Source organism: Geotrypetes seraphini, chromosome 1 (genome assembly GCF_902459505.1).
Source record: "Geotrypetes seraphini chromosome 1, aGeoSer1.1, whole genome shotgun sequence".
Classification (NCBI taxonomy): Eukaryota; Metazoa; Chordata; class Amphibia; order Gymnophiona; family Dermophiidae; genus Geotrypetes; species Geotrypetes seraphini.
In genome coordinates this window covers 375,305,801-375,324,053 of record NC_047084.1, presented here as the reverse complement: position 1 = coordinate 375,324,053, position 18,253 = coordinate 375,305,801, and the positions used below count along the sequence as shown (strand labels likewise).

Here is an 18,253-nt window from a genome sequence, read left to right as displayed (position 1 = left end):
GAAGTTTGGAAAATCAATAAGGATTTTTTTTTTTAATTCTTTATTCATTTTAATCAATAAAGATTTAAAAAAAAAGAAAAGAAGTGGAGGAATAGCCTAATGGTTAGAGCAGGCTGAGAACCTGGTTCAAACCTCACTACTGATCTCCTAGTGACCCTGGACAAGTCACTTGCCTCAGAAACATAAAAAAAAAAAATACCTACTGTACGTCAACATAGCTCATCTTGGAAAAAGGTGTAAGCTAAAAGTTTAAAGAAACTTAAAAACAATACTCGTCAATATTTATTTACCTGTGGAATATTATCTCCATTCATGTTCATTTCCACCCAGGCGTCTGAGGCATCCAAGCTCATCATGGTGGGCTTCACCGCAATGGTTGGCTTGGAGTACGGCGATGCGGCCACGCAGTCATCCTCCAGCAGCACACTCTCGCCCTTTATCCCAGCCCCACTGGGACCTTGTGAGGCAGGCACGGTGCTCGCTCCAGGGTCACCGAATGGTTGCAACAGCTTGTGCGAGGCACGTGGGTGGAAACAATTCTTGCAGGAACCGGGCTTCCAAACGTGTTCCACAAAGTCACTGCACGCAGACATCTTCGGGCCCGCTCCGTTTAGTGCGACGGCTGCGTGCATCCTGGCGCCAGAGTGTCCTCTCTCATTTTGCACCCTGCTTCTCGGAGCTTTGCCGAGTCTGTTTGGGAAATCCGAAAGCCCAGAAGAGTCTCCTGTGAAAGTGAAGCAAAAGAAGCACTGCTCAGCAATGTTCTACGTGGACAGAAAGCTAAGCTCAATAACTGTTTGCAAGTAACATGAAAAGAAAAGAACAATTACACGTACTTTTGTCCTAACAAAGACCCATTGTTCCTTCAGGCTTTCCTTTTCACAAATTAGATAGAGCCAATAAAACCATGGACTGGACTGCGGCTTCCAAGCATAGCTGTATAATGAGCGTGGAGGGCACATCAAACAGGCACCATTTCTATCCACATGGGGGCACCTCGCTGTTTAACGTGCATGTAATTTAAGCGGGCACTAAAGAGGCCATTGACTGACAGACATTATCCAAAGCTGTAGTCATCTGATCTTGCCACTTGACTGAGCAGTAAGAATGGATTAAAAAAAAAAAAAAATCAGTTCAAGAGTGCACACTTAAAATTTGACAAAAATATGCCACTTCCACTTCCTTTATTGCACTGCACATTGGCTTCATATTCATGTTCACACAGAGTTTAAGAAGCTGTTTATCATTTATGATTTTGCATACACTCACTTGCTCCAGGATATTTGGCATCCTTTATTGATCCTGCTTATATTAATCAAGTACAATTGCTATCAATTCGGGATCAAGTGGCTGTTCTCTTTGTTAGCTGTAAATACATGGAATTCTTTGCCATTGGAGATGCAGAATGAGAATGACTTAGGGGTCCTTTTATTAAAAGGTGCACTAACCGATTTAGCGTGGGCTAAATGCCCCATAGGAATATAATGGATGTCTTAGCTGGATGGTTGTTAGTGGTTAAAAATGGGACTGCTATTTATTTATATGTTCAAATACTAAAAACTTAACCAGTGAAGTATATCTGTGCCATAGTCAATTTAGTGGTACTGCTAACTGCAAATATTCAGCAGAAGATAACTGGTTATCTCCTAATATTTCTGATTAGCCACAAAAGTTCTATTTAACCAGTCAGTAGCCATTTATGACCAGTTAAATAGCACTAATTTTGTAAATCCCAGACCTCTTGGCATTTAATTCCTATGTTGGAATCTTTTATCGTACGCTACAGTGAGCTTTTGGTTACAGCAATGTATAAAAAAAAAGACTAAAGATTATTATTAATGTTTTTCTTCCATATGCAAACTATTTATGAACCAGTGTTCCCGCTAAGCTGCGTTGGCCTGCGCTCACGCACAAAATATTACATCGCAGCGCAAAGTTTCTCTTCACAGCGCACACACGCGTCGGTAAGGTAAGGGGACGCATTGGGGGGATTGCACTTCCCCACAATTGCCATGCTTCGGTTCCTCTTCTTCCTTCCTTCCCCCCCCCCCCCCCCCGCGGGACCCTGCGGCACCATCAACTCTTACTCCCTCTAATGTCGGCCCTGCAGCTCCAGACTTCCTCGCACCTTCTCCCCTCCCCCTTTGGATCGCTATTATTTTAAATGTTATAGCCGCGGAGCTGTATCCAACAGTGGAGATGTCTAACCTCGGCCTGCCCCGGAACTCTTACTGCAGCAGACGCCCGTCTAGGCAGGAACAGGAAGTCACTGTTGCAGTAAGAGTTCCGGGGCAGGCCGAGGTTAGACATCTCCACTGATGGATACAGCTCCGCGGCTATAACATTTAAAATAATAGCGATCCAAAGGGGGAGGGGAGAAGGTGCGAGGAAGTCTGGAGCTGCAGGGCCGACATTAGAGGGAGTAAGAGTTGATGGTGCCGCAGGGTCCCGCGGGGGGGGGGGGAGGAAGGAAGGAAGAAGAGGAACCGAAGCATGGCAATTGTGGGGAAGTGCAGAGCTGCAGGGAAGAGTGTTGCGGTACCCAGCTGGAGGGAGAAGGAAGATGAGGGAGGGAATTAAAGGAGATGCCAGGGCTTGGAGCGTAGGAGGAAGGTATGCCAGTCTAAGGGAAAAGGAAGGGGGAGATGTGAGAGCATGGAGGGGGAGCGAAAGATGGAAGAAAAGGAAAGGAGAGAGATGCCAGAGAATCAGGGAAGGGGAGATACCAGACTATGAGGAGAGGTGTGGGAGAGGGAAGGCGAGGAGAGAGATGCCAGACCAATGGGGTGAAAGGAGAGATGGAAGGGGGAGGCATACAGTTTCTGGAAGGGGCATAGAAGGAGAGAAGATGCCATATAGGGGAAGAGAGACGGCAGACAGTGGATGGAAGGAAGAGAGTTACAAGAAGATGAGGAAAGGAGAAACCACAGAAGACAAAGGTAGAAAAAAATTTCTATTTATTTATTGCTTTAGGAGACATGTGTCACTGTTTCTGTGAAGCATTGTATGCAGAGTCCAGCTTCTTGCTGGTTCAATTTAACCTTTGTCTATGTATTTTTATTTTATCCCCCCTTTTACAAAACTGTGAAGCGTTTTTAGCACCAGCCTTGGTGGTAGCAGCTCTGATGCTCAGAATTTTATGAGCATCAGAGCTGTTACCTCCGTAGCTAAAATCCACACTACAGTTTTGTAAAAGAGGGAGGGGTTAGTTTGTGATTACATATTCCTTACTAGGCGAAGGTGTTTTCTGTGTTCTGTGTGTTCGAAAGACATGGTTTTCTGTTAGGATTGACGGTGTAGGATTGATCTGTGCTGGTCTGGCTTGTTTAGTTTTACAATGGGTGTATTGATGTACTGCTCACTGCAATATGTAAGATGCTGCCTTTTCCTAGGTACTCATGTGTGACGTGTGGTTTGTTACTAAAAATCATGTTTTTCTTACAGATGGGGGGGGGGTGCCAAAAAATGATGGGCCCCGGATGTTACATATGCTAGGTACGCCACTGTATGTAAAGATACCAGAAAGCTGGCGTAGCAAAAACTTCTAAGTTTTGAGTATTTAACCCTCCCACAATCTCACGGGCACTCGTTTCAAGTTTATTGAGATTTTGATTTAAACGCAATATCAAATATTTTCAATGCGTATAACAAAAATAAATTTGGGGAAATAAATAAAACCATTTGAACCAGTGTTCCCGCTAAGCTGCGCTGGCGTGCGCTGGCGCACAAAATATTACATCGCAGCGCACACGTTTCTCGTCACAGCGCACGATCGGAAGAGGCGTACGGCAGATGGCAGGGCGGCGAGAGGAGAATCGGGCGAGTTGGCTCATAACTTGCTGGCGCCCGATATTTTTGGCTCACGGTGAAAAAAGTTTGCTCACAACACCCGCCCGCTTAGAGGGAACACTGTTTATGACATGGTTTAATAGTTATTAATCTGAAACTGCTTTATTGGCTATTGCCATAGAGTTTTACTGATAGTATCGCCATGGGTGACATTTGATGTTATAGTTATATGTATGGAAGATAGCGAACGTCATGCCAATTTTCAAAAAAGGATCAAGAGGAGAACTGGGCAACTACAGACCTGTGAGTCTTATGTCTGTCCCTGGAAAGATGGCTGAAGCACTGATTAAAGCACTTGGATGCACACGACCTGATAAGAACCAGTCAACATGGCTTCAGGAAAGGGAAATCATGTTTGACAAATTTACTTCAATTTTTTGAGACCGTGAACAAACAAATTGATAGTGGAGAACCGGTGGACATAATATACAGGTACTTGGACTTCCAGAAAAGCGTTCAAGGCTCCAAATGATAGACTTCTCAGGAAACTACAAAGCCATGGAATAGAGGGAGATATACTAAGATGGATAGGCAAATGGCTGGAGAACAGAAAGCAAAGAGTGGGCATAAATGGGAAGTTCTCAGTACAGTATAGTAACTAGCGGTGTGCCCCATGGCTCAGTACTTGGGCCCATCTTATTTGATATTTTTATCAATGACCTAGAAGAAGGAACATCCAGTGAGATCATCAAGTTTGCAAACGACACAAAGCTATGCCGGGCAATCAGATCGCAGAAGGATAGCGAGGAACTCCAGAGTGACTTGTGTCAGTTAGAGAAATGGGCAGAGAAATGGCAGATGAAGTTTAATGTGGAAAAGTGCAAAGTAATGCATTTAGGCAGAAAGACCAAGGAACACGAGTATAGAATGTCAGGTGCAACTCTGGGTAAGATAGATAGGACTCTGAAACCGTTGGCACAATGCACGGCAGCGCAAAGAAAGCAAATAGGATGTTAGGCATGATAAAGAAAGGAATCACAAATAGCTCGGAAAAAGTTATAATGTCGCTTTATAGGACAATGGTCAGACCACACTTGGAATACTGTGTCCAACATTGGTCTCCCAACCTAAAGAGGGATATAAAACTGCTGGAGAGGGTGCAGACATGAGCAACGAAGCTAATAAAAGGAATGGAGAACTTGGAATACAAGGAACTTAAGAGACTGGGCTTGTTCTCCCTTGAGAAAAGGAGACTGTGAGGGGATATGATCAAGACTTTCAAAATACTGAAAGGAATCGACAAAATAGAGCAGGAAAAAAAATTATTTACAATATCCAATGTGACACGGACAAGAGGACATGTACTGAAGCTAAGGGGGGACAAGTCCAGGACAAATATCAGGAAGTTCTGCTTCACGCAACGAGTGGTGGACACCTGGAATGCTCTCCCAGAGGAGGATATTGCGGAATCCACCGTTCTAGGATTTAAAAGCAAACTAGATGCACATCTCCTTACGAGAGGCATAGAGGGATATGGGTGACCAAAATTATGCCAGGTGTACACCTGGCTGGGCCTCCGTGTGTGCGGATCACCGGAATTGATGGACTAAAGGTCTGATCCGGAGATGGCAGTTCTTATGTTGATATTGAGTTTTTGTTCACTGTATTTGTGTTTTATATATGTCAATTTTGTAAACCACTGAGTTTCTGGCGGTATAAAAATTTTAAAAAAATAAATAAACTTATGCATCTAATGTTCTGGAACTGGGTGTAAAATTATGTGCAATAGTTAAGTGTGTCTCAGTAGGCAGAAAGGGAGCAAAGAAGAATGGAGAATATAAGCAGGATATTTGAGTTAAGGGGGTAAAAAGCAGGAGGGGGAGAAAATTTTGGATGTCTGGCTATGCCACTGCTATGTCCAACCTCAACACTATGTAAAATGGAGCTTAAAATGTAATCCAAATGGAATTTGGGGATGGTGCTAAATTTTTAGCCAAGACTGAAAACCAAACAATACTGGTCATGGTTTTCCTATTCCCCCTACTACATGTAACCACCCCATGGAACTTGCACACCCTCTAAAGAAATACATACATGACACCACTCAGATGCCACAGACAGCCTCACAGACCCTGCTACTCTAGTTAGTCATTTTACCAGGGCCTCCCCAAGGACAGAGAGATGGTGTGTGTGTGTGGGGGGAGGGGGGGCACAAAAGAAATCCCCCCCATCTCCTCTGCAGTGGCTGTGGAACACAGGCGCTAAGTGGCCTTAACACAAGGTGCTGTTCTGGCTAAGGAGACTCCTGCACTTTACCATGCCTCTTCACCCCACCCCACATGAGTTTGCAAATGGAGAAAAAGGAAAATATGCTGTTTTGTTACACTAAGGCCTAGATTCTCATAAACCACATCATAAAAAATGACGGGCAACTGTTCTGGTAGCGAATTTTAAAAAAGCTAGTCATTCCCCCCCCCAAAAAAAAAACCCCAAAGCGCTCATGTAAATGAGGTTGATGGAGGTGAAGACTTGCTAAATTTGCATATGCCCATTGCTGGTGATAGCAATGAGCACATGCACAGAAAAAAATGCAAAACCAAAAACACAATAACAGCGGGAGAGATGTTCAATTGCTCCTGCTGCCAACCAACATCCTCCCCCAGCAGCAGGAGAACAACCTGGGCCAATCAGAGACTTAGGCCCCTCTCCGGTGAATCCCAGGATGCACTGAAGAGAGGAAGGTCCATTTTGAAGAGGCAGGCCAGATGGCCAAAGGTAGTAGGCATTCCTCCGGTCAACCATCTAATTCAAGGTACGGGAAAGAGGGGGTCAGAGGCGGGGGGGGGGGTGTTGTAAGGCAGCAGGAGAGAATGGGCATCTCTCCTGCTCATTTGGGGAGGGTTTCATTTGGCAGCAGGAGAGAATGGCCATCTCTGGGGGGGGGGGGGGGTTCGCTTGGCAGTGGGAGTGTGTGGGCAACACCCCCCTGAAGCTGGAGAAAGTGGCCATCTCTCCCACTGCCAAGGTTTAAAACAGTGCTGTCACTGTACCGGCACCCCTGGACCAGTCGCTGATTATTGTCGCCAAAAGCCAATACCACACTTAAAATGGCTCGGCGATTTTATATAATCTACCGGAGTGCTCATTTTAATGTTGAAGAGCCCATTTACATGGCAGTGTTGGAGACTGCTAGAAAGCTCGCAATAGACAGATAAGCCATTTTGATAATCCACCGATAAAATGCAAGCAGGCTAAACTGTCGGAAACCAGTTTAGCGACTGCGTTAAAGTTTTGAGAATCTGGGCCTAAGTGTTCACTTTATGAAAAGGCTCACTTAATAGCATGTGTGCACTGCTACCCTTTAAAGTCAGGCCTGCTGGTACAGGCTGTGCACTAAAAAAAAGTTACAGCATGATTTGGTATAAGGTGCACAATGTAATAAAGTTCACCTTTTATATTCAAGAGCATATAAACATAAGCTATAAGGCATTAAGATTCAAACAGACAGAAGTGGGCAAAGAACCAAAAAAAGGAGGCAGGACACCATGAAAGAGGCCAGATTCCAGTGCGAGGATGTGTTTTCCCCTCCAAACCTATTGTGTTTCCCCTTTTCTCTTCTTCTCCAAATTTTTTTTTAATCTCAGTGTTACAATGTATTCCCCTCCCCCTTATCCTCTTGATGTTATGTAAGTTATTTAAGTACTGTTTATGAAAATCTTTAAATTTTTTTAATACAGGTTTTTATTTATATAAAGCATTTTATTGTAAACTGTTTAGATATATTTGATAGACGATATATCAAAAAACAGAAACTTGGAAACTGCTTGCTGTAAATTGTAGTCAAACGTACAGCAGTGGTGCCCACAAGAGCGACTGATCTGGGGGGGGGGGGCATTATTTGGCCACTTGCCAAGAAGCAGCTATTACCCAATTAGAGCTGGCTAGGCCCGACATGCCATGATCATTATAAACAGATTCCTGCCTGCAAAGGTATAAAATAATGAACTAGTCTAATATATATATATATATATATATATATATATATATATCTCCTAGTTACTTAGTGGATTCATTCATTATTGTTCACTCAACTCGTATGTGAAAATCTCATGGTCTCTTTACCTTTCCTCCGATAAAAGGGACAAGTCCTACCACCATTTTCGAAAACAACAGAAGACATATTTGTTTCCTAAATGATTATATGGTTTTAAAAACTTTATTCACTGCATAGAACTTACAAGGTTATGCAGTATAGAAGTTACCTGTTATGTTATGTTGGGGGGGGGGGGGGAAGAGGCAGAAACACTTAGGAGAAATGAGCAGACCCAAAAGCGATCTTCGGTTGAGACCTGGGACCTTATTACAGAGGTTGTGCCTGGGCTATTCCTTGCTCCTAAGACTCTGGAATTTCAGCAGTTTGATAGCTCTTATCATTAATGATTACGGCTGGGCTAAGCCTAAGACAGAGTGCTTCCACTGTACAATTTTATTGGACCTGTCTTTTCATTTCAGGACTTTCTGAACAATGGCCACTACATCCATCTCTCAGAATTCGGGCTATGTTGTCCCGCTATGCTAGCTACAAATCCAAGGATGAACAGAAAAAGAAAAAAAAAAATTACCTCTGTTCTACCTGAAAAATGGTCTTTGAAAGCTTGACAGAGTAGATGAGTTAGCATCTTCCAAATCTCTTGTCATGCTGTTCAAAATGTGCCTATGGCGAAGACACCAGCTGTGAAACCTGTGATAACCTGAGCCAAATCCCAATGGCAGCTCTTGCTTTCAATGGGAAGAATGCCCACACGAACAGCAGCTGTAGATGTGGTTTCTCCATCTCTGCTTTAAAGGTAAAGCTTTCCCCTTCAACACAGATGATCTCAGGCCCAAAGGCTTGTTTCCAACCATTACCATTACAACGGGCTGAGCAAAGCACCAAAAAACCTCAGACTCAGTTTGGGCCATTCAAGTTGGCGCCTTTGGAAGGACTCAGTTAAGAGGAAGGGGGAGGTGAAATCATAGGGGGAATCTGTCAAGGACTGGCCCCCATAAGGTTTTTTTTTTTGCTTTAAAATGCAGAAGTGGGAAACCAGCCGGGACTGGGTTGATCAGTTGGCTCAAGGAATAAAGAGTTGTTTCTTCTTCCTCAGAGATGGCTTACCCTCCCTTTCTTCCTCCCCTGGTATTTTGGGCACATCTGAGGTTAGATCAAGTCAGGTAAGGTTTTTGGTCAAGATCTGACGGGAGCTATGCCTAAGGTTGATCATAGCAGGGGCTCATATGAATTTTTTTTGATGAAATCTATTTTTTTTTTGGGGGGGGGTGGCGGCTTTCAGGGAAAAGACTCATTTTGTACCAGGGGGTGTTGAGTGAGACCGGCACAGACGTGCATCTGAAGCAAAGGCATAGCTGGGGGGGGAGGGGAGTTCAAGGAGTGGCTGCTCTCCCAAATGGATTACGACTCAAACAACGCCTACGTGATCAGCCTTTCAACCTCCTCTACTAGTCCTTTTTCTTAATTACTGTTAACCGAGTCGAGCTTTCTTTGGTTGATGACCCGGTATATAAAGCTATGGGTTACTTTTACAAAGGCGCGCTAGGGCCTTAACGCGCGGAATAGCGTGCGCTAAAATGCCGTGTGCGCTAGCTGCTACCGCCTCCTTTTGAGCAGGCGGTAGATTTTTGGCTAGTGCGCGCTATAGCGCGCGCTAATCCGGTGCGTGCGGTAAAACCCATAGTGCACCTTTGTATAAAGGAGCCCTAAGTTTTAGTTTAGTTCTATAGCGCCACCAGATGCTCAGAGCGGTGTACATTAACCCTGACGCATTTTGCAAAAATGTCTGCTCCCCTGTCATCAAAACATGGCTGACGACCCGATAGCTGCCCTTGCGTGAGCCTCCGTGCCAAACTAGGAGCATTACAGTGTAAACAGAATGGCCTTGATGAGATGTCTAACCAAGGCCATGTTTGGGGTTTTTTTTTTTTTTAAGTTCGCTGTTAACAAAATGTTCTGTTAGGCTGAAGCTTCTGTGAAGAGTTACTTGAACATTTTTCTATTCCTGTCACAACCCAAAATACCAAAGAACCTGCTTTCATTCATTAGCTCCTCATTCCTCACGATCGCCCTTAGAGCTGCTTCTCAACACCTTCTTCACATACCATCTTTAAAATTCATTAGTACTCGTCGGGCATCTTCATTCGCAACCACAGCTCCAACAATCTGGAATTCTTTACCTTCACCTATACTTAAATTTATCTAAAAAATTTTCAGCCCTTATATGTGAAGGTAAAGAATTCCAGATTGTTGGAGCTGTGGTTGCGAATGAAGCCTTAAATACCTCCTTTTTAAAAGACAAGTAAAGGCTTATTCAGCAGCCATACCTTAACTTATTCATATGTGGAGTACCTCACAAGAACAATTCAACTGTTTTTTTAACTATTTTTTTAAGACCTCACTGATGTTGCTATGTGCAGTGATCCTGATAAAGCGGGACTCATTGCGCCGGAAACTAAAAAAAAGGGGGAGTTCCTTGAAACAGCTTTTGGGCGAAACATAAACCTATGTCAGAAAAAAATAATAATAATAATTTATTCTTATATGCCACCATACCAAAAGAGTTCTAGGCGATTCACAACAACTGGGCAAGTACATAAAATACAGATGAAATGCAACAGATTGGAATAAAACAAATTTAACAATAATCAAAATGCATATTCCAATATAATGCCAGTGAAATACATTAGAAATAAAAGAGTGCAGATAAAATACCCTCCAACAGGCAAGAAAGTAATGCATGTAATCCAAATAAAATGTCAGCTGAGTCTAAACTAGTTAAGAGTTTAAGAAAGAAAGCAGATAAAAACTAACCTAACCAACAAATTGATACATATAGTACAGATAAAAATACATCAGATAGCTCTACATAGACTTGTTAAAAATAGCAACGCATTAAGATCCCAACCTATCAAAAAGTTGTGCTTTTAATAATTTTCGCAAAGTAAGAGGAGACCTCTAGAATAATTTTTCCAAGCCATGAATTTAGTTTGGCGGCTTGAAATGAGAAGGTTCTCTCAAGGAACCTCTTAGAACGACAGGATTTCATGGAAGGATAGGTAAACAAATGTACTCCGCGTGTGATCTTGTTAGGGTGACTCAAGGAAAATGAGGCGCAAGGTAGCCTAGTAACACACCAGAAACTGATTTATAGCAAATACCCCTTTAGCCACGTTCTGCACCAATTGAGATAAGTATTCTCTGTTGGGAATCTTAAAAAAACACTTACTAAATATTTAAGAAAATATACAAGTATTTATTTATATAATAATAGTACTTTTGAGCACTTTAAATTTGAAGACCGATGACGATTTGAGATGTGCATAGTCTGCGTGTGTTTGAAATATACTGCACGTAGCAACATCACTGCGGTCTTAAATAAATAGTAAAAAAAAACAGTTGAATTGTTCTTTTGAGGTCAAGTTTCAAGTTTATTTAAATTCTTTGATTCACTCGCATACTCCAAATCCAATGCGATTTACATAAGTTAAGCATTAGGTTAAAATAAAAACACACAAACATAACAATTAATACTAGTTATAATAATACATTTAGGGAAATCGGGACCGACAACAGTTGGCTTAAATACAATTCTAAAAAAAAAAGAAAAAAAAAGGAAGGTCTCAAGACACAAAAGATCCTTTTTAAAAGATGCATATGAATGCTAAATGACTTCTGTCTGTCCTCATCGATCACCAACTTGATCCCTTTCAACTCATCGACATGATCTGCCCCGCTGCCCTTCTGTTTTTAACCCCATACGTTCTGTAGTTCCCCCACACTTTCCTCTCGTTTTGTTTTTTTTACGTCTGTCATGTTTTGCCCAGTCATTTAGGGCTCCTTTTACAAAGCTGCGCTAGCGGGTTTTACCGCACGCACCAGATTAGCGCACGCTAGCTGAAAATCTACCGCCTGTTCAAAAGGAGGCGTAGCGGCTAGCGCACACGGCAATTTAGCGCATGCTATTTCACGCGTTAAGGCCCTAGCGCGGCTTTGTAAAAGGAGCCCTTAGTGTGATAAATGTTTCCCTTTTTTAAAATTGTTAAACGCGTTAGAATTTATGATTAGCGTTTTATCAAAATTTTAATAAAGAAGAAAAAAATGAAGCTGCAACATTTTTGTTCCAAATGACTTATAAGTGCATTGTTTTAAAAGAAAATGCCTCCTCCTACTTATAGCAAACTTTAGCAAAAGTCCAAGAACATTGTTTTCTTATATTTTACTTCTTACAATGTAAATGGATATATATAATTGTGCAGATAAGTGCAACCATAAAGACTTCAAGCTGTACTCTACAAGAATTGAGCAACACGTGTCCTGAGAACATCATTGTTCAACAGATTAAATCTTTCACAGGGCTGTAAATAATAATAAAAAAGGATACTTAAAACAAGTGGGAAGATGGAAATTTGATTGTCTAATTCATTTTCCTGTCACCATTCACAAAACTAGTCCAAGTAGCTCTCCATTAGAAAAAGAGGATTGAACAGGTCTGGCAAGATTGAATTCTGGGATGAAGCTCTCCCCCTCCCCCTACTTGTTATTTATGGCACAAATCTAATATAATAAAACCCTAAGCCGCGCATGCGCACTCCCACCTGCGTGCTCCCCTTTTCTGTGAGCTGTAGGACACCGCAGATAGGAGTGCACATGCGCGCGAATCTCTCTCTCTCTTTCTCTCTTCCCCCTGAGGCGGATGTCGGCTGCGGCGTCTGTTGGCGGCTGCAGGCCGTGGCAGCTGTAGGCCACGGTGGCTGTCGGCGGCTGCAGGCCTTGGCAGATGTCAACTGCCAGAGACTGCAGGCCGCGACGGCCAAGCACGGAGCCACCAGCAGCGGGTGGCGGTCAGCCCGAGAAACCCCTGACCTACAGGCCGGGCCGAAGTTTAAAGTACTGAGTGTAGGAGGGGCAGGAGAAGCTAGACTGAGGGAAAAATGATGATGCACAGGGAAATGGAGGGAGAGGGAATGCTGCGGCTGCTGCACAGGGAAGTAGGGAAGGAGATAGGAAGAAAGACACAGGGGCAGGGAGAGAGACAGAAAGACAGACAGACAAAGGGGGCCAGGGAGGGAGAGAGACAGAAAGAAAAAGACAGGGGTAGGGAGAGAAACAGAAAGAAAGAGACATATATTCTAGCACCAGCGAGAAGAAGGGAGACAGAAAGAAAAGAAGAAAGACACAGGGACAGGGAGAGACACAGAAAGACAGACAGACAAAGGGGGCCAGGGAGAGAGACAGACAGAAAGAAAGACAGCGGGACAGAGAGAGAGAAAGAAATAAAGACAGACAGACATATATTCTAGCACCCGTTAATGTAACAGGCTAAAATACTAGTAGTAATAATAAGGAGGCAAAAAGAACCCTCAAAGTGGAATAAATCAAAGCCTAAGATGCTTAAATATAAAATAATTAAGTTAGAAAGACCTCCTGCTGCAGGTTCACAACACACCAGCATATGCTTTCAATTAATTCATGCTCATCTACACAGATTTTGTAGACCAAAAACCCTTTCAGGGCACCTATTCAAGAACTAGTTTTGGCTCCTGCATCTAATTTGGGTTCAAACCCCCACAGCTCTGCTCCTTGTTACCCTGAGCAAGTCACTTAAGGGCAAATTCTATTAAGAAGCGCGCAAATGTTAGGCGCCACCGTTCAGCGCGATTCAAGCACAATTGGGTGCTGTTTAGTGAATCACGCCGAGCGGCATCTAGTTTGGAGGCGCCCAGTAAATAGGCCAGCTCTGGGCACAAGTATAAGTTAGGCGCCTAGCTGAACATTTAAGCTTAAGCGCAGCGATTCTGCAAGAAGGCGCCTAACACGTAGCCACGCCTAACTTGCATTGTGCCTATTTTTTTGAAGGCCGCCTACATTTCTAGAGGCGCCTTGTTACAGAATCACGCTTTCTTGATAGGTTTCAATTAGTGCTGATTAAAAAGCTTAATTGAGCTTGTTATTCAATTTAGATAGTCACCTATCTAGATGGGCGCCTCCGAAATAGGTATCTAACTTTAGGCGCTGGTTACAGAGTTTGGGCCTTAATCCTCCACTGTACATTGGGGAAGGGGTAAAACACGGACCTGACGGACCTCGCGGATCTAAAACCGCACATCCTTAAAAATCTGAGGTCCATGTCACTTGTAGTTAGTCTCTGGCTCTGACAGACCTCGGTGACAATTTAGCGCTGACGGATCCGTCTCACCTTAGGGAGGGAAAAGTATTAGGATCCGTCTGCGCTAAAATGTCATCGAGGCCTGTTTAAGCCAGAGACTAGTGCTGGAGCGGCTCTAAAACGAGTCCTTTAAACCGGTTTCCTGCAGCCCCAGTAAATTTAAAAATCTGAGGTCCGCGGCTCTGACAGACCTCGATGACATTTTAGCGCTGACAGATCCTAATACTTTTCCCTCCCTAAGCTGAGACGGATCCGTCAGCGCTAAAATGTCATCGAGGTCTGTCAGAGCCGCGGACCTCAGATTTTTAAGGACGTGCGGTTTTAGATCCGCGAGGTCCGTCAGGTCCGCCTTCTACCCCTTCCCAACAGATTGTGAGCCCATTGGGACAGATAGGGAAAATGCTTAAAGTACCTGTATGGAAATCACTTTGAGGGTGGTTGTAAAACTACAAAAAAAAAAAAAAAAGGCAGTATACAAGTCCCAATCCCTTTCCCTAATGTCTCCCTTACATTTGCAATTCTCCTTCCCTACTTCCTGCCAGGATCTCTCAGAGTAAAAAAATAATAGTAATAATTTTCTAGTACGCTCTCAGTACTACACTTCTCCCTCCGTATTAGCGGTTTCGATTATTTGCAATTTTTAGCTGGCTGGCTCCTTCCCCCCCCCCCCCCATTACGTCAGCTTACATAGCTAAATCGCAGATTCCAAGCACTTACAGAAAAAAATCGCCAATTCCCGGCACTTTCTTCAGGGAAGGGGTAAAACGCGGACCACACGGACCTCGCGGATCTAAACCCGTACGGCCTTAAAAATCTGAGGTCCGTGTCCCTGCCGCTTGTAGTTTCTGTCGCTGACAGATCTTGATTGAGATTTGAGCGCTGACGGATCCGTCTCAGCATAGGGAGGGAAAAGTGTTAGGATCCGTCAGCGCTAAAAATCTCTTCGAGGTCTGTCAGAGCCAGAGACTAGTGCTGGAGTTTGGAGACTTCTTTTCCATAACGCACGTCCAAAACCTATGTCCCCACTCTCTTGGCTTCTGCTCTGCCACTCCAGCACTAGTCTCTGGCTCTGACAGACCTCAAAGAGATTTTTAGCGCTGACGGATCCTAACACTTTTCCCTCCCTATGCTGAGACGGATCCGTCAGCGCTCAAATCTCAATCAAGATCTGTCAGCGACAGAAACTACAAGCGGCAGGGACATGGACCTCAGATTTTTAAGGCCGTACGGGTTTATATCCGCGAGGTCCGCGTTTTACCCCTTCCTTCACCGTGTTTTGTCTCTCCTTCAGGAACAGGCCAGGTCTCCCACCACGTTATTCGCGGTTTCACCATATCCACGATGGTTTGGAATAGAAAACAGCGAATAACATGAAAAAGTTACTTGCGGTTCCGTTCATCCCCTATCACAGCGAATACGGAGGGAGAAGTGCATCTCTTATTAAGGCCCCTCCACCAGCTGAAGTCACCCACTTTTCACCACACCTAAACTCTTTGTGCCGAGGGTTTCAAAGGCTACATCTCAGCTGGAAACGTGTTCGATAGCAAACGTTTCTCCAGCCATTTCTTAAGGGCGCAAAAGCCGAGTGGCTTCCAGTACGTAAAGCGACATTTACAACAGCAGCAAAAGAGGAACCGGCAGTCTGCAATGCACCGAGTAGTACCTGCCGCGTAGCAGCCGCCTTATCTAATCAGTTTCAGGAATGCAGTTTCACACCCCCTCCCCTGCCGGGGCCAAAGATCAGCGAAGTCCCATTACACTAAAAATACACTTCCGAACAGGGGGCAGCTTTGTTTTGAAATTCTCCGCATCTCCCACTGCAACAGGTTGGCAAGCAGCTGATCAATAAAATTTGTTTCCCAAAAGCTGAGAACGCGCATGATCTGTGGGCTTGCAAATATTTGTTCTGAAGACAATTTTAACAATCTACTGTCGACATTTTAAAAAAATGCAGACATTTGTGAGCGCCATCAAGTCAAAAGGACCTTTGGTCCGGCACATCAGGATTTACTGCCCTCCGCCGACCAGCTGCCGGGATTTGAGTAACTCACTAAAAGCTCAACCCCTGCTCCGCAGACAGTTTGCTGTTGAAAAAGGAAGCTTGGGAAACATAATATCGTAATACGACCCCCCCGGGAGTCATATTTTCAAAGCAACGGGGGCTACTCAAGCCCAAACACGAAGGGCATCGTCCATGATGAGAGCCAACTCTCTGGGTGCCGAACCTCACGGATCTAAACCTGCACGTCCTTAAAAATCTGAGGTCCATGCCTCTTTTAGGCTCGGCATAGGTTATGGCGGGAAGGGGTAAAACGCGGACCTTACGGACCTCGCGGATCTAAAACTGCACGTCCTTCAATATCCGAGGTCCGTGCCACTTGTAGTTTCTGGCTCCGACAGGCCGCTGTGCCAATTTAGCTCTGACGGATCCTAATGTTTTTCCCTCCCTATGTTGAGACTAGCGGCAAAACTTTTGCCCTGAGGTCTGTGCCACTTTTAGTCTCAGCATAGGGAGGGAAAAGCATTAGGATCCGTCAGCGACTAAAATGTCATAGAGGTCTGTCAGAACCAGAGACTAAAAGTGAAGTGGACCTCAGATTTTTAAGGACGTCCGGCTTTAGATCCGCGTTTTACCCCTTCCCGGTTATGGCTCCGACAAACCTCTTTGACGGATCCTAATGCTTCTCCCTCCTTAGGCTGAGACTAAAAGTGGTACGGACCTCAAGGCAAAAGTTTTGCCACTTTTAGTCTCAACCTAGGGAGGGAGAAGCATGTCAGAGCCATAAGGCGGGGTGCTGGGTTAGTCTATTTTGTAGGTTGCTATTCTGTTCGAAAAGAAACATTGATTACACGTAAAAAGTGGCACAGATTTTAGATTTTTAAGGACGTGCCGGTTTAGATCCCTAAGGTCCGCGTTTAACCCCTTCCCAGCTTCACTGTGAAGAGTAACTTATGTTGCAATGTATGGAAAAGTTGGCTTTCTACGGCACCCGGGATGCTGAACATGTTCTCGTTAGTCAATCTAGCGTACGATCAGTAAATGTTTTACTAAAAACAGAAGGAAACGCTGTTCGGGACAGCCCGTCTCAGCCTCGTTTGATCTCCTTAAGACTGGCTGCCGATTTGAAGAGAAGCGAAAGCCAAAGCTCCCAGGGCATGCTCTTATTATTATTCTTTTTGCAGGAACACACATGCAAACGCTTCGGCTGGACTTCGTTCGCATCCTAGGGGAAGCAGCAGAGGCACTTTCCCGGGCGCGCGCCCGCCCGCCCGCACGTGGCCGCCCCCTACCGCTTTCCCTTTCTCCGAGGACTGGGGGCGGTCCGATCGCACCTCGGCTTCAGTAAACTGCGGGCAACCTCCTCTCCCAGTCCCGTCCCTCGGTTTAAGGCGGCTAAAGACCTTACCTTACCCTAATCGCGTTTCTCCTTCTTCCAGTTCAGAAAAAACTTTTCGGGCTTCCCGCAGTCCGGGTTCATAAACGCGCAAACCATCTCCCGCCATCACCACGTTTCCCAATCCAGCTTTTTTTTTCCAGAGCGCGCGCGCGCTACTTTGATAAAACGCGCATCCGTGTGATCCGGGCGATCCGTTCTTTACCTTGTCCCCCCCCCCCCCCCCATGGAGGGTTCCGAGCTCGTAAAAGAGTCCCCGCATGGCGCTTCGCTTCTCTGGACGGAATCCCTCCCCTCCTTTCATAGGGAACCGAAACAACAACGTCAGTCTTACCGAAAAATAACCGAAACTTGCCCTTCAACCTGCTTCCTTGCGGACCTAAACGTGCCCCCCCCCAAAAAAAAAAAACCCCCAAAACTCAACACCACAAAACAGCCGGTGATCAGAGAGGAGAAAGGCTGAGCAGCTTCTCTGTCCGAACAAGTTCCTGGAACAACCCCCCCCCTCTCCCCCCAGTTGTTAACCAACTTTGCAAGTTCCAGCAACCGACGGAAGGCAGGCTATAAAAAGAAGAGACCCAATGTTAAACATTTTTAGCAAAAGAGCTCTGCCGTTTACCTTCCCCTCCCCCCACAACAAGTCTGTCGTTCAGTTTTCCACGCGTGGCTTCCAAGCGGAGATGATCCAGGGCAGGTACAGCGTTGCAAACTGACAGCACCCCTGCCACAGTGTTACTCCCAGAGAGGGTGTGACGACCTCGTCTAAACATAAAGAAGGAGGCAAACAGGACTCGGGAGGGTGGAGTCTGCTTCATCTTTAGACCAGTTTTTGTTCTCAGTTTTATATTT

General features: G+C 44.7%; 1 protein-coding gene across 1 annotated transcript in view; it reads right to left on the bottom strand.

The window, feature by feature from the left end:
* The window catches only part of PRAG1 (PEAK1 related, kinase-activating pseudokinase 1), a 106,395-nt gene extending 88,175 nt beyond the window's left edge, over positions 1-18,220 (bottom strand). The window contains exons 1-2 of the mRNA XM_033915548.1: positions 18,024-18,220; positions 291-724 (exon numbers count right to left, since the gene is read on the bottom strand). Of these exons, the coding sequence (XP_033771439.1) occupies positions 291-724; positions 18,024-18,219 (630 nt within the window). The 5' untranslated portion in view covers position 18,220. The remainder of the gene's footprint in view (positions 1-290; positions 725-18,023) is intronic.
* Between the last annotated feature and the right edge of the window lie 33 nt (positions 18,221-18,253).